The sequence below is a fragment of the Candoia aspera genome, chromosome 2 (genome assembly GCF_035149785.1).
Source record: "Candoia aspera isolate rCanAsp1 chromosome 2, rCanAsp1.hap2, whole genome shotgun sequence".
Lineage (NCBI taxonomy): Eukaryota > Metazoa > Chordata > Lepidosauria > Squamata > Boidae > Candoia > Candoia aspera.
The window spans coordinates 214,959,734-214,974,408 of record NC_086154.1 but is presented as its reverse complement, the minus strand read 5'-3'; the positions used below and the strand labels follow the sequence as shown (position 1 = coordinate 214,974,408).

The 14,675-nt window shown below is 36.7% G+C and overlaps 1 protein-coding gene across 1 annotated transcript in view; it reads left to right on the top strand.

Annotated features, from left to right (window-relative positions):
* LVRN (laeverin) overlaps positions 1 to 14,239 on the top strand; it is a 39,042-nt gene extending 24,803 nt beyond the window's left edge. The window contains exons 11-20 of the mRNA XM_063295311.1: positions 898 to 974; positions 2,484 to 2,623; positions 3,599 to 3,654; positions 6,379 to 6,532; positions 8,089 to 8,183; positions 9,603 to 9,710; positions 10,161 to 10,331; positions 11,328 to 11,468; positions 12,177 to 12,231; positions 13,724 to 14,239. Coding sequence (XP_063151381.1) covers positions 898 to 974; positions 2,484 to 2,623; positions 3,599 to 3,654; positions 6,379 to 6,532; positions 8,089 to 8,183; positions 9,603 to 9,710; positions 10,161 to 10,331; positions 11,328 to 11,468; positions 12,177 to 12,231; positions 13,724 to 13,870 — 1,144 coding nt within the window. The 3' untranslated portion in view covers positions 13,871 to 14,239. The remainder of the gene's footprint in view (positions 1 to 897; positions 975 to 2,483; positions 2,624 to 3,598; positions 3,655 to 6,378; positions 6,533 to 8,088; positions 8,184 to 9,602; positions 9,711 to 10,160; positions 10,332 to 11,327; positions 11,469 to 12,176; positions 12,232 to 13,723) is intronic.
* Positions 14,240 to 14,675: the final 436 nt, after the last annotated feature.

Below are 14,675 nucleotides of genomic sequence, written 5' to 3'. Positions count from 1 at the left end.
TTAGCCATTGTTTAAAGGGACACACAGAATGATTCTTTGGATAAATGAAATCTGATTTTTAGAAAACATTGGATGAAATATCCTTCAGCAGTTAGTCCATGTTCCTAAATGCTTATTTCTACCAGAGGCCTCATTTTCAGTAGCTCTTATTGAATATGTAGATATATATATGAGAATGTAATCAAATATCAGTCACTGACTATGCTAGGTGGCCCTCAGGAAGTTGCAAAAGAAGCCTTCTAATCTTCTAGATGGACATAAAGCACTTTTTAACAAACACATGTACACAAATATAAAGCAGCTTATATTACTGGGCTGAAACCTGGAGACGTGTCTCAGCTGTTCCATTGGAATGCAGCATGTACTCAACTGAAAAAGAGTTAGAAGTACATAATAGCACTTGCTTATCTTTGGAATGTGCCTGTTGCACGAGAACAGGTTCTGTTGGCATCTACGCTGTTTATTTTCATACAAGGAATATGGCTTAAAAATGGGAAACTTGTGCAATCCATGAGCATCATTGTGGATTTCCAGTTGTCAAGTATAGAAAGTAAAAGTTTTTCATACACATACAGGCATTACCCTACTAGAGATAAGAAAGTCCTATGCATATTTGCGTTGTATTCATGGGTGATATTTATTCGACATAAATTCAGGTGAAATACATGGAATTCAAGCACACACAGAAGTTCCAGTTTACAGTTGCACAGTGGAGTCTAGGTTATGCACCTTTTAGGTGTAAACAGAATTTGCATTGCACTTTTGAACTATACAATTTTAAAGGAAAAAGTTAAGTTAGAGTTTTTTTCTCAGAACTTTTCTAAATTTAAGTGATAGCATTTGAATGGTATTTTTACTTAGGTTTATGAATTAATTATCAATTTTTATTTTTTTAAGTGACACATGGATTATTCCTATTTCTTGGATAAGAAATGGAACCTTACAACCTGTAGTATGGCTTGATAAACGTAGTAGTAAGTATGTTTTCCTGAATTTCAGAAAGTCTTTACTGTCTGCCATATATGAATCTGAACATATGAGAGAAGCAAATTATAGCCAAAATATCAATGATGAATTATTGTAATTTCCTCTGCTTTTCATACAGGTTCCTTTAACAGAAGAATTGGTGGGGGTACTGTTTAACAGTAAGAGCATGTTATAGAATGGCAACAAGAGTTAGACTGAGTGAAATGTGGAAAACACCATTTGAAAATGCTAGTGGAAAAGAGACTGGAAAGCAGCTGAGAGGAGAATTAAATTGGTGGTTAGGAAGGCACTTTAAGAGCGTATTAGCTTAGTTTAGGGCAGATATAGTGAATCTCTATCCGGTGGTCTCGGCACAGCTAGCAAGTTTCTTACGGAAAGCCTGTACTGTCACCTTAGGCTAGGAAAAGGAAAAAAGTGAAAGTGGATGCTGCAACCATTCCTGCTTCCTTGCTCTGCTTTCTTTTACATCTGTTATGCCCTTTCCTGGGTTCGGAAGCCCTTCGGTCACTCATGCCCTTGTTATCTCCCATATTGACTACTGCAATGCGCTCTACATGGGGCTACCCTTGAAGAGTATTTGGAAGCTTCAGCTGGTCCAGAATGCAGCTGCGCAGGCTATCTTTGGCACCCCTAGAAGGGCGCATATAACATCTTTACTGCGCAAGCTGCATTGGGTACCAGTTTGCTTCTGGATCCAGTTCAAGGTGTTGGTTATCACCTTTAAAGCCCTACAAGGCATGGGGCCAGTCTACCTGAGGGACCGCATCTTCCCCGTTACGTCAACCTGTCCCACCCAATCATGCAGAAAGGGCATGTTGTGGACCCTGTTGGTAACAGAATTCCATTTTGGCGGGGTCCAGGAGGCGGACCTTCTCTGCAGTAGCTCCCGCCCTCTGCAACATCTTGCCCCCGGAGGTGAGGTTAGCCCCATCACTTCTGGCCTTCTGGAGGAATTTGAAGACCTGGCTCTGCCAGCTGGCCTGGGGTGGGGAGGGGAATAGTTATGCCTGGGGTTGGCTAGTGCCCTAATGTGCCCCTTCCATGCAAGGACTGCATTAGATCATAGCCATCTGGTCTTTATCTTTATCCATATTTATTTGTTACTTGTAATTGTTTTTATACAGTGCACTTTTATATATTTATTGTTTTATTGATTATTTTGCTGTAAACTGCCCAGAGTCCCCCTGGTGAGAGGAGATGGGAGGTGACAGATTTGATAAATAAGTAAATAAATAAATCTTTCAGGAGATAGAAAAGAACTTCAGTGCCCTAAACTGTGTCCAAATATTTTAGTGTGATATGATTATGAAAAAAGATCACTGTTGTGGCTTCCAGAATTATACATATGTGGGCAATGTGGCAAGCTGCACTTGGTATAGTTGGTTATTTATCTTACATTAGAAATTATGCAGCGTGTCATTATGCGCATACATAGCTTTTCAGAAGGGCAGTATTAAAAATTCATGTTATGTTTTCTTCCTTTCATGTACTTACAGAAATATTTCCTGAAATGAAAATATCAGATTCAGAACACGATTGGATTGTTTTAAATGTGAACATGAGTGCTTACTATAGAATCAACTATGATCAAAAGTATTGGAGAAAATTGGCCAAAGTGCTTGAAGGTGACCCAAAGGTATGATAGTTTTTATGATGATTGTGTAGATGATTATTGTAAGAATGATTATGTTATTCTACAGTGCAGCATTTTCTAAAAGCACTTTGGATCATGATTTTCCTCCATGATGAAGTCTGAGAATTATTTTCAGCCATTTCTGCTCGGCTAATTCTTCTTAGGAAAGGATGCTCCAAAGTATCTGAGTGGCATCTCCTTGGGGAGAGCCACATTCCCAAAGTGCATGAGGCTAGGGCTAATTTTTGGAGTGGCTGGAAATATTGGGAGTCGAAGGAAGAGCACAAGCATTTGCAAGGCTTAAGGCAACCAGTTTACTCTTAGTCTCCATTCCCATGCAAAAAGAGCCAATATTTTTGGTCCATATTAAATCCATATTCTAAAATGCAATAAAGAATATACTCCTCTTCTAAAATGTCTTAAGTGGAAGGGAAATGCAGAAGGACACAGTGCTGATAAAGATCATTGAAAATAATTTTAGGGATTGAGGACATGAATGAAACTAGTATATTGTCTTATATAATTATGGATTTGGCTTCCTATACATCTGTGGTAGGAAGGAAACAGAGAAATGAATCAGTAGGAAAAAACCACACAAATACATTGATGGGTTTAACTAATCCATTTTAATTATATGCTTCCAGCATCAGGCATGTCAAGGTCTCAGCAGTCTGGGCATGTTTATCTTAAAGGAATGAGAAAGGAAGGCGCTTGGTAGCCCACATTCTTTGTGCATGTATGTAATTTAGAAAATCCATCTACTGTTAAGGTTTTGGAGATATTTGTGAATGAGTAGCAATATTACAGTTCCAAATAAGGAACCTGTCATATATTTCTTCACATTCATCTTGAATAATTGCAGATCAGTATAATGAAAGTTTTTAGGAGACTGATGAAGTATTGCAGATACTTTGAAGTACTCTAGATACTTGAAGATAGCTGTTTTAAATAAACTAAATATATGGATATCTTTTGCAGGCTATTCCCTCTATCAGCAGATTACAGTTAATGGTAGATGCCTTTCACTTGAGTTGGTAAGCTATGTACTGCAGTAAATTTCACTACATTTATAATTGGGTTCTACATTCATTCTGCATCTGATCCCTTTTCTTTTAAAAAATCTGATACCTTTTTTTCTCTACACTTTCTTCTTGCACCATCTTTAAGTCAGAAGTGCAATTAACACAATGCACCACATTCCCTGGAACTTTTGATCAACTGGATTAACAAGAGTTGAGGAAAAAAATAGGCATGAATTTAAAACTAATGTATCTCTAATACATATTGCAATGTCCCTAACACTTTGAAATACCTTTCCTAGCCTTAGGGACTAGTGAGCTCAGCACTATGAAAGTTCCTCTTAATCCATTCCCTTTCTCTCAGCTTAGTCCCTCAACCAGTGTGAATCCACAAACAGATGGGGTGTCTGGTAATGTGAACTGACTTCTGCAGCCTTCTGTAATTCCTTCCCCACCACTTAGGAGACTGCATCTGTGCCCAGGAAGGGTAGACATTCTTTGGAGGCTGGGCAGCAACACTGGTTCTACGGAAATATTTGGAAGCAACACAAGTGAGAGAGGGATGATGTGTAGGGCTACGACATACCATTTATTCACAAAGCAATTCTTGCATAGACATTATGAATGCATAGGAGAGAGGAAATAGAAATCTTGAACAAGGCTGCTGGGAGCAAGGAGGGTTTATTATTGTCCCTTCACCAGCTATTCTGCTTCACAGTACAGTTTCTTCACTATAAATAGTCAGGGAGCAGGAGCAGCAACTTGTTCCCCAGCAGGCAGTTGAAAATAGATCATGAGCATCAGGGAAAAATGGACAGAACTGCCACAGTTCCATGGGCAGCAGAAAGAGTGACCAAGAGCAATGGGTTGGCCAGTTTTCTTCACACTTATAATGAATGGCCTCTTGCCTGGTTACTCTCAATAAACTTGTTTACAATATGTTCTATGTATTTTTTTATAAACATATACAGTATATGTATATGTTTATAAAGAAATAAGTCCCTCATAATTCAGTAGCTTTACTCTTTAGCCTGTGTGGGAATTGATGCTGGATAATGCAGTCCTAAGTATCTGTACTCAGATGTAAATCTCATTTAGGACTCCCTATTAAAAGTACTTAAGACTGCAGCCTTGGTCATGCACATGCCTCTCCTGCAAATCATTCTCACTGGCATTTTTGAACCTGCACTCCAAATATGTACTTTCTATCCTGCCTCTAGCCTGTTTCTTGCTCCTGCCCTTTTTCTGCTCCAGCTCTGACCCCAGACCACCTGCCTTCTCCAGCCTCAGCCTGCTTCCTGATCATGCTTCCAGCTCAAGTCCTCACCCTTCATAAGCTTTTGAACTGTGAGTATATCTTGCTGACCAGTGCAGCTGGATTCTGCCAGTATGTTCTTCCATCTGGCTACTGACCCCAAAGCAAATTAAAGATGAAGTTAAGGGGTATTTCCAGATGGAAAAGTCCTGGTGCTAATAAAATATATTGTGTTCCTTTCCCACCTTTTCCTCTTTAATGTGTTTTTATGCTGGATGTCCCAAACTGGGAAAGGCTGTGGTAAATAATGATACCTGGACACCTCTAAATTCTGTGAATGGGACAGGGAAATTGCATAATGAGATTTTCTTCTGCAAGGACCCATAGTGTTGCCATGGCTTTGAAGCCAGTTTAAGCCATTTTAGTTGCAGTGCCATATATGAAGTGGTGGTCTGATGTTGAGAGCAGTCAATCAAATTGGGAAGTTGCTTCACACAGTTTCTTATGTGATTTTATTTACAAAGGATTACTCTGCCAATAGGAAGGTTATAAACTACAGGCAGTTGTCTTATTTCTGGAATTTTCTGTATTTGTCCTTTGTTGTTTTCTTTTCCTTGTTGCCTTTGCTGCTGCTTTAACCTCAGCTTCTCACCAAAATATTTCTATACCTTAATTTTTGCAGATCAATCATCTGATTTATCTTAAAAATTTTCTAATATAGCAAGCACTGAGAAAATCTGTAGAACAGGAATAAGATAGAATCCAAAAGGAGATGTCAAACCTCTTAGTTTTTCAACTGTTCTCTTTTTAAAAGCCAGTTCTCAGGTAGAGGTTTTGATATATTTTAAAGAAACGCCCCAACTGCACCATATTGACTAAAAGGAATGTTCATTTCAGCTTCTTTCAGTTGACATGGCATGGAAAGTTAGCTTTGTGTGTCTGTTTTAAGGCCTTTTTCTCAAATGTTATTTATTTGGTTGATGGTAATATCGCTGAAGCTCCAACCATTTCTTTGTAAGTGTCCTCTTTTTCAGGATTTAAAAACTCTCCTATGCTATGGTAGGATTGACAGTCTCTCCTAATTACTGTATTTTCAGAAAAAAGGACTGCAAGATGTTTGAAAATGTTGATGCCTTCCAAAGTGAACTAGGATATATTACTCCTCCCAAACAGCTTTTGTTTTTGTTTCTTTCATGTCGTTGCTTATTTATATGCCCTTGTGTATATGTGTATGAATTCTGTTTTACAAACTTCACAACTCCAGATAATACTTGTTCCTGATTAATATTTTTAGTAGGACTGTCTGTAGGATTCTAAATATATCATTCAGCTAAAAGAATATTCTTAATGAGATTAATGGAAAAGTATTTCAGAACCACACTATTTGATCATTGTGAAATAATTATTGCATTTTTGTCTCCTCCACTGATTCATATGTATGTGTGATAACTCGAACCAGATTAAATATGATTTCTTTTAAATAGGTCCAATTACACTGGGTATGAGACTCCACTGTATTTAACTAAATACCTTGAAAAAGAAGATGATTCCACAGTGTGGGAAATGGCATTGGATGCGCTGGGCATTTACAGCTGGCGTTTTCTTCTGAGAGATTCTGAATTATATCCAGTTTTAAAGGTAACTGAAATGGATGCTGAAATTGACTTTTTAATTGACAGGATTATGCACAGCTTCTGATAGTATATTTTTTATCAAAATCTTATTATTAGATTGTAACGTTTTGCAAAATGCCCATATATTCAGTCTAAATTCACTCAACACACTAAGGAAGGAAGGAAACTCATTAAGTAGTGATATGTTTTATTTCCAGATTACTTCCAGTGTTCATCTTCGGTTTCCTCCTAGTTCTGTGAAGTGGCTAACTTCATTATATCCAGACTTTGGGGTGGATCCACTGAGAATTATTTGTTTATTGTATATAGAGTTTACACCACCAATGAGATGATTCTGGGCAGCATATATCATAAAACCTAAAACCAAGAGATCTGATAGGAGAAAGACAGGCACACTCATTCACATCTCAAGCATGGTCATCTACCAGAACAACCAGTGCTGTATCTGTTCCATACCTGGACCTGAATCCTGGTTCTAAGATCGAGATAAACTGCTACTTCTAGGATCTTCTGTAACTGGTCCCCATTTACCTTCTTATCAGCCTTCCCTAAAAGGGGAATGTTGGAGGCTTTGTGGGAATTGCCCAATATGAGACTTAATTAAAATATAGAAGACTTAAATCTCATACATTTTAGTTGATCGACTCTGGATCAAATACAGAATATGATTATTTACTATTTACCAATGGTTCCAATGGTAGACAAGCACTGTGACCTTTACTGAAGATTCTAATGGCACTGAATGAATCAAAACCACCAGAAGCAACAGACCAAATTTCCTTCACCAGGTGCCTTCCAGATATATTGGGAGAACAATTCACAGAATTCCTAGCCAGCATGGATATCATTAGCACTGATGTCTGAATATGGAACCATACAATTGGAATATTAACCTTGAAATACTGCTTAAATCATGGAAGTTAATATAGGTGTACCGTAGTTATAAAACATTACAAATGTCAATTTTTGCTAATGTGAATTTTGTTGGAACAGAGTTTGTTCACGGAGAAACAGAAAAATGTAAACATACTCATATAACGTTTAAAAAAATGAAAAATACCTTTTTTGTTGTAGTTTTAGATGTCAAGAACACTTGGTTTGATCTCTGCACCTCAAAGCACATGGACATGTTTAATATCAGACCTGCAAATTGAAGCTTTACTCAGGAATGTTAGACTCCGAAGGCAAAGCAGGTGCAGGGATTCTATGGAAAAGATACTGTCGAACATATTTTAGTATTGTTGCTTCCCCCCCCCCCCCAAGCCCCATCCTCCCCAATACATATACATATTCTCCTAAATTCATGTACAGGGAAATGGAAGAACATTTGGAGAATTTAAACATTATTTTTGTTTTAGAGGAATAGAATTGGAAGAGTGTCCTTATAATAAGAAATATCAAATCCATAGTTAGGGCATAAGTTTAATAGGACTGACTGACCATGTCTCAAAAAGGCTATTCTTTGTATATTTTGAGGATTTGATTTGTCTTCCTCAAGACCACTGTCTTTTTCCAATTAAAAAATAATAATAATTGTATGTCTTTTTCTTTTCTTCAAAGCAATACTTATTACCACGAGTAACACCAATATATCATCGCTATGCATATCTTCTTCGTAAGAGCACTGAAGCATTGGAAATTAACCCATTCACCATGTAAGATCTTAAATGTGTTTAATATATCCATGACCTTGTTATTAAATGCAAAGAAATGATGAGTTCTACTGATATCAGTGAGATTCCCTTCCAACTGATATGTTCAAAGAAATACAATTTATATACTTCATTCACACTAAGCATTTCCTGTGGAACATCTCCACATTGTTCTCTCATTTTTTAGAGAATAGCCATATAATGTTGTCATCAAATTGTCTTCGAGTATGTTTTTAGTCCATGAAGACTCTTACTTTTAAAAATGAAATTGAACAGCATTGCAGTAGATCAGGGGTTAACAGTTTGATAGCCAGAGGCTGACTTACACGTTTTTTTTTAAGTTGAGAGTTACACACGTAGGTGGGAACAGGAATTTATGGATTCTGTCCTCCCCCCATTTTCTTTCTTTCTTTCTTTCTTGATTTAGAGATGTCCTTGTTTTTTTAAACCATGCTAAATATATGCTCTTTTCATGTTAAAATGGCAAAAAACTATCTTTGCCAGTAATCTTTGGAGAGAGGTTCAGGCAGAGCAAAGAGAAAAGGTGCATTCAATCCCAGGACCACACACTGTTCATATCTTATAGCTGTTTGTGTGTGTATTCAACTGTGTGTACTTGTGTGCTATTATGTTGCAAGGACTGAACCTTTTCACTCTATTTCCTTATTAAGTACTCCTTTATTGTATCTGAGGTCCTTGTTTGTTTCAATGTAGGATTAGTCATATAAATGAACAGTGTGTATCATTGTATATCACTGTATTTATTTCATTCAATTTACATGCTACCCTTGAGAGCCAGTTTGGTGTAGTGGTTAAGGCACTGGGCTAGAAACCAGGAGACCATGAGTTCTAGTCCCACCTTGGGCACAAAGCCAGTTGGGTGTCCTTGGGCCAGTCACTTTCTCTCAGCCCTAGGAAGGAAGCAACGGCAAACTACTTCCGAAAAAACTTGCCAAGAAAACTTCAGGGGCTTGTCCAGGCAGTCTCTGAGAATTGGACACAATTGAATGGATTAAAAAAAAGAAAGCATGCTACCCAATTCCAAACTTACTCTGGGTAGCTCGCAATACAGTAAGCAATAAAAACACGCTACAAAACAAAACAAGATGGGATCTGGTTGATCTGGATCTGATCCAATAATCATAGCAAAAAATAAAACGTTAATGAGGGAGCAAAAATCTATCAAGCTCAGCCTCATGATGAAAGGCAGAAGAATTTACTCATCAATTCCACCTCACTTTTCCAAGTGGTTCACTCAGTCAAGACCAGAGGAGATGCACTGCAAATAGGTCCTTGCAAACAAGCCCGGGTGCTTCAAATATGCATCAAATAGTACTGATTCTTTGAGGAAATGCACTGAATTTAATAGATTTCTCTTTCTTTCTCATTTTTATATATTTTCATTTTTGCTTTTCTTTGGAGACATGCTGTAGAAGGAATTCTTAGAACAGCGTGCTGGTTTGGGCTCCGGGACTGTTTAGACCTAGCTTCTGAATTCTTCAACAAGTGGATGAACAATTCCAAACATGAGTAAATATGATTTATCATTTCATCTTTATTATAAAATGTGTTCTTTCTCCACAAAACATATTATAAAACAGAATAAAAACTAGAGAATTATTGTAAAAATAAGCACAAAATGTACAGAGAAGAAAAACAAAACAGATTAACTCTGGGACAGAACAGAAGTAATAAATCCTAAATGCACCACATGGATAGAAGCTGAAGAAGAACATTGCATGATTTAGGGATTCTATAGCTTCCACCCCACGGGGACAGAAAACACAGCTTATAATGCATATGAATGTAAATTTATTTTGTGTAAGAAAGTTCTAATTGGTTATGGTAGATGACTACTATTGGAATAACTGAAAACATGTACTTGTGAAAATATAGAATACTCTGTACTTAGGATTGTATTGATCATCACAGTCAGTTTCATTTCTTTATATTAATAAATTGTTTTGTTTATAATTTCAGGGTTCCTATTTGTTTTAGCTCAACTATTTGTTGCTATGGTGTTTGGATGGGTAACGACAAAGAATGGGATTTTTTGTGGAAAAAATTTAAACAGAATGAGACTGCAGATGTATACAGATCTAATATATTCTTTGCCTTGAGCTGCACTCGTGTGCCATGGTTACTTCAAAGGTGATTTAATTAATGGTTTCACTGATTTTAAAAATAAATCATGATTTCCAAAGCCAAAGGCAGTAACAGATATGAGAAAAATTACATAGTTCATTCAATTCTTGCTAGATATGGACTTAGTGTTTCCTTAAGTTTGTGCTCTTATAATTAGTTATTCCTCTTTGTTTTAAAAAAATACAAATAGCTGTAAACATAAATATTTGCTTAATAGTTGAATGGTGTCTATGGTAGTATTCCTTTCTCTTGATAAAACACAAAACAGCATAAAATGCTGCACTTCAAGGCTAGAGTTCCATTTTTCAGATTCTTCTGTTCATTTATTTGAAAGTAACATAGCTTTTCTGGATGAAGTTAGTTTACATACCCTTTCTCACTTTCGCACATTCATCAAGGATTTGATTTCAGATAATTAAATTGGCAAAATCTAATTTCTGTAAATCAAAACATTTTTAAAACCATGTCACCAAGATGGAATTGCCCATGTACATATGCATATGCATACCCAAGCATCCTTCTGTCCTTTCCTTTGATTGCCCTCATTACAGAAAACTGGACCTTAGCATTTGAGTCTAAATAGAAATCTGACTATAGTGTTAAAAGTTCTAAAACGAAGATCCACGTGCATATCCTCAGTTGCCTGTATTTTTAGAAGAAATTGTCTACAGTTGCCCTTCTGTAATTGAGGGTGGTAGTGGTTGTTTACATGTTTTTAAATGAAAGAGACATTTTTAAATGATTTTGTGAATGTGTCAAAGCTTTGGTGGGTCTTGCACTCAGTTGTTCAAGACACAATACAGCCCTTTCTCTGAAGCTTCCACATGTAGCACTATCAAATTGGATTGGTAATTCCTATAACAACGGTAACTTTGTAGATTTTTTCCCATCCCTTGTCAATTATTCTTAACTGGTCCCAGTTGTAATTGTACATTTAGCAGCATTTTAGAAATGAATTTTCTTACTACAAATGTGATTTATTTTGAATAAACCTCTGTGCAGATACTTGCATTATATCCTCAGTGGCGAGACAAATCCACAAGCTATTGTAGTGGAAGCAATTCGGAATGTGGTCCGGAATGAGGTTGGATTCTGGACAGCATGGACATTTGCATCAGAAAATTGGTCATATCTGCCCATTAGGTAATGGTAGTTAAGTTCCATTTCTTTGGGGTGGAGGATGAATATTTGTCCTGAAATGTTTTATTCCACTATGCATTATCAATATCCTTGATCAACAGAATTAGATATCAACATTAAACAATGAAAAACATTTGTGAATTGGCTGTCCATACCTTATTTATTTATTTCTTCATATGAGATTATGCATTGCATTTAAAAAAAATTGAAGAAGGTACACTGTAGTTAAATAGCAACACTCTGGTTTGAATCCAGAAAATGTATTCTATATATCCATTTAAACTGGGATTGTAAACTCACAGAAGGCTGGGAGGAAATTTTTATCCATCTCTTTTCTATGCAACCTGAACCACTTATCCAGTTCTAAACTGAGGCTGTTACTCTCTTTTCTTCTCATATTAGCATTCCATGAACTGAAATCTAGATTTGTTTAAGCTCTCTAGGTTTGCTCAAAGCTACATGGACCAAATGGGCTGAGGGAGAACCAGATTAAGTGCAGTGTGAAATTTCTCTCTGTGTATTTATTTAGAAAATTTATATAACTCCCCATCTTAAGTACATAACTCTAAATCAACCTGTTTGAACAGTTCAGTTTTATTCTTTCAGAGTATGTTTGAGTGAAAACTGAAAGGGGAAAATATTGCACGATAAACTTAGCATCTTTTCAAAATATTCATCCTTTATAAACAGCAACAATGCTCTCTGTTACAGGCTCACACTGCAAGCTCTCATGACAACTGTCACTACTGACATTGAAATGCAAATGGTAAGTGTAATAAGAAAATATAGCACAATGAGATAACAAAAAGTATTGCCTGAAACAGGACAGCTCAATTATTTTGATTCCAAAGGCTGCACTTGACATTTGAATGGCATGCTGGGGGCCATATCACCCTAAAACACAATGCCAGTTTGGTGTAATGGTTAAGGTGCTGGGCTAGAAACTAGGAGACTGAATTCTAGATCTCCCTTAGGCGTGAAAGCTAGTTGGGTGACTTTGGGCCAGACACTCTCAGCTCAACCCACCTCACAGGGTTGTTGTTGTGGGGCAAATAGAAGGCGGAAGCATTAAGTATGTACCCTATCTTGAGTTGACCCAAAATAAAGGTGGGATAAAAATCTAATGATCAATAATAAAACAGAATCATAGCAACTTAGAGGTCAAGTATGCAACCCTATGGTCAATGAGGATCTGCTAAAGCATTTTGGACAGATGGCTACCAAGCTTCAGTATGAGGATCTCCAATGAAGGGAAACATACCACTTTATAAGGCAAGCTATTTCAATGGTTGACAGCTCTTACTGTCAGGAAATTCCTTCTGTTATCTTACATGAATCTACTTTCCTGTAGCTTAGCCTATTGGTTTGGTCCTGACATCTGGACCAACATACAACAAGTCAGTTACTTCCTCTGTATCTGATGACTTCTATCATTATCTGCCCCAGCTTCTTTTCTTCAGGCTAAACTTGCCCAACAATTACCTTAATTGTTCCTTATTAGATTTGATTTCCAGTCCTCTCGTTATCTTGGGAGTCCTTCACTGAACTTGTTCCAGTTTGCTGATGTTCTTTTTAGGCTGCAGTGTCCAGAACAGGACCCAATATTTCATGTGGGAATTGACCAGGGCACAATAAAGTGGGGCAATTACTTCCTGTGATCTGGATTCTGTTCCCAATAATCCATCCCTAAATAGCAATAGCAATCTTAGCTCATGTTCAGCTCGCAGTCTACTACTGTACTGATTAGAAAGTACTTTCATATTTTTTACTCATTTCAGTAGATCAGACATTCAATTTGCACTTTCCCTAATCAGGTGGATGGTGGTCTATAGGTTTGGGGAGTCTGAATTTCCAAAAATTGGAGGGGACACTTTCTGTGGGCAGATTTTGTCTGTATAAAATGCCCCCATCTGAATTTCTCTCTGACTTACTGTGCAAAATCCCATCTCCTTATTCTTTGTGTGGCATTTAGAAGCAGTTTTGTGCTGCTGGGGAAGGAGAAGATGGAAAGCAAGTTTTTAGAACTTACTTTTTCCAATTAAATGTTGACTGACACCCCTTCTCTGCATTTGTCCCCAAAGTTACTAGGAACAAGAGTAAAGTCACTTCCTTTCATCTGTTTGTGTACAGTTCCTGCTACATTGTAAAGAAAAGGATTATGGGTACCCGATATACATTATTTTATGTTAAATTACATTGTAAAATGCACTGCTTAGATTAATACTTGCCCTTATTACTGTATGTGTTCATTATTTTAGATCCAGGTTTTTCTTAATAATACACTTGAACCAGAAGAAAGGATAATGGCTACAGATATAATACTGAAAGCAAAATCTACAAATGAAGAAAGAAAAGAATCAATGACTAAAATGATCATGTGGTTGAAGAAAAATATGGATGATTGACATTTGAGAAATCTCTTTTTTTTTTAAGATGTCTTCATAACAATTAAAACTTCTTGGATCTGAAAGATGTTATTGTTGGGTATACATAAAGTAGTTTTTTTTATTAAAGCAATCTTATAAAATGCTGTTCAGTACAAAGCAGGCTACTGGTACGTGAATTGTATTTTCCCCCAGGGCACTCTCTACAAAAAATATTATTCTGGTGAATCCTTCCTCTCTAAGAATGTACTTCCAAATGCTGCGTAAAGGGAACTTCAAGAAATATTATATGTTAAAGAAACTGAACAAAGCAAACTTCAATAATTGAAACTAACTAGAAGCTAGAAGCATCTGCTGTACTCTGATCTACTGTTGTTGATTTTCTGTGTGAAATGGACTCAACATAAAGATTTTCAGAACTATAGCTTTTTATTTTTTTAAATGAAAATGATGACAATAAAATATAAGAATTTCCTTATAAGAATATATCACGTGACAATGTCTTTTTCTGTAGTGAGGTATAAAAGGTAAACATTCATGTTAATATTAAATATTTTTCAAAACTATACATAAACGTCGCTTTCACAAATTCTCTAAAAGATTTACTTTTGGAACGTAACCTTTGTTGAATTTAGTAAAAGAGTCAAAGAACAACGAAAGGATTCTAATGCAGGTAGGCAAAAAGATGTTTATCTAACACAGTTGTACCTTCCATAGCACATAAGCTACAGCATTATCACTTCCCAAATTCTCTTGGTTCTGTTGTAGTGGAACTAAGGGCAGGACATCTTGCATATTCATAGTGGAAAACTGGATGGAAGGGGAA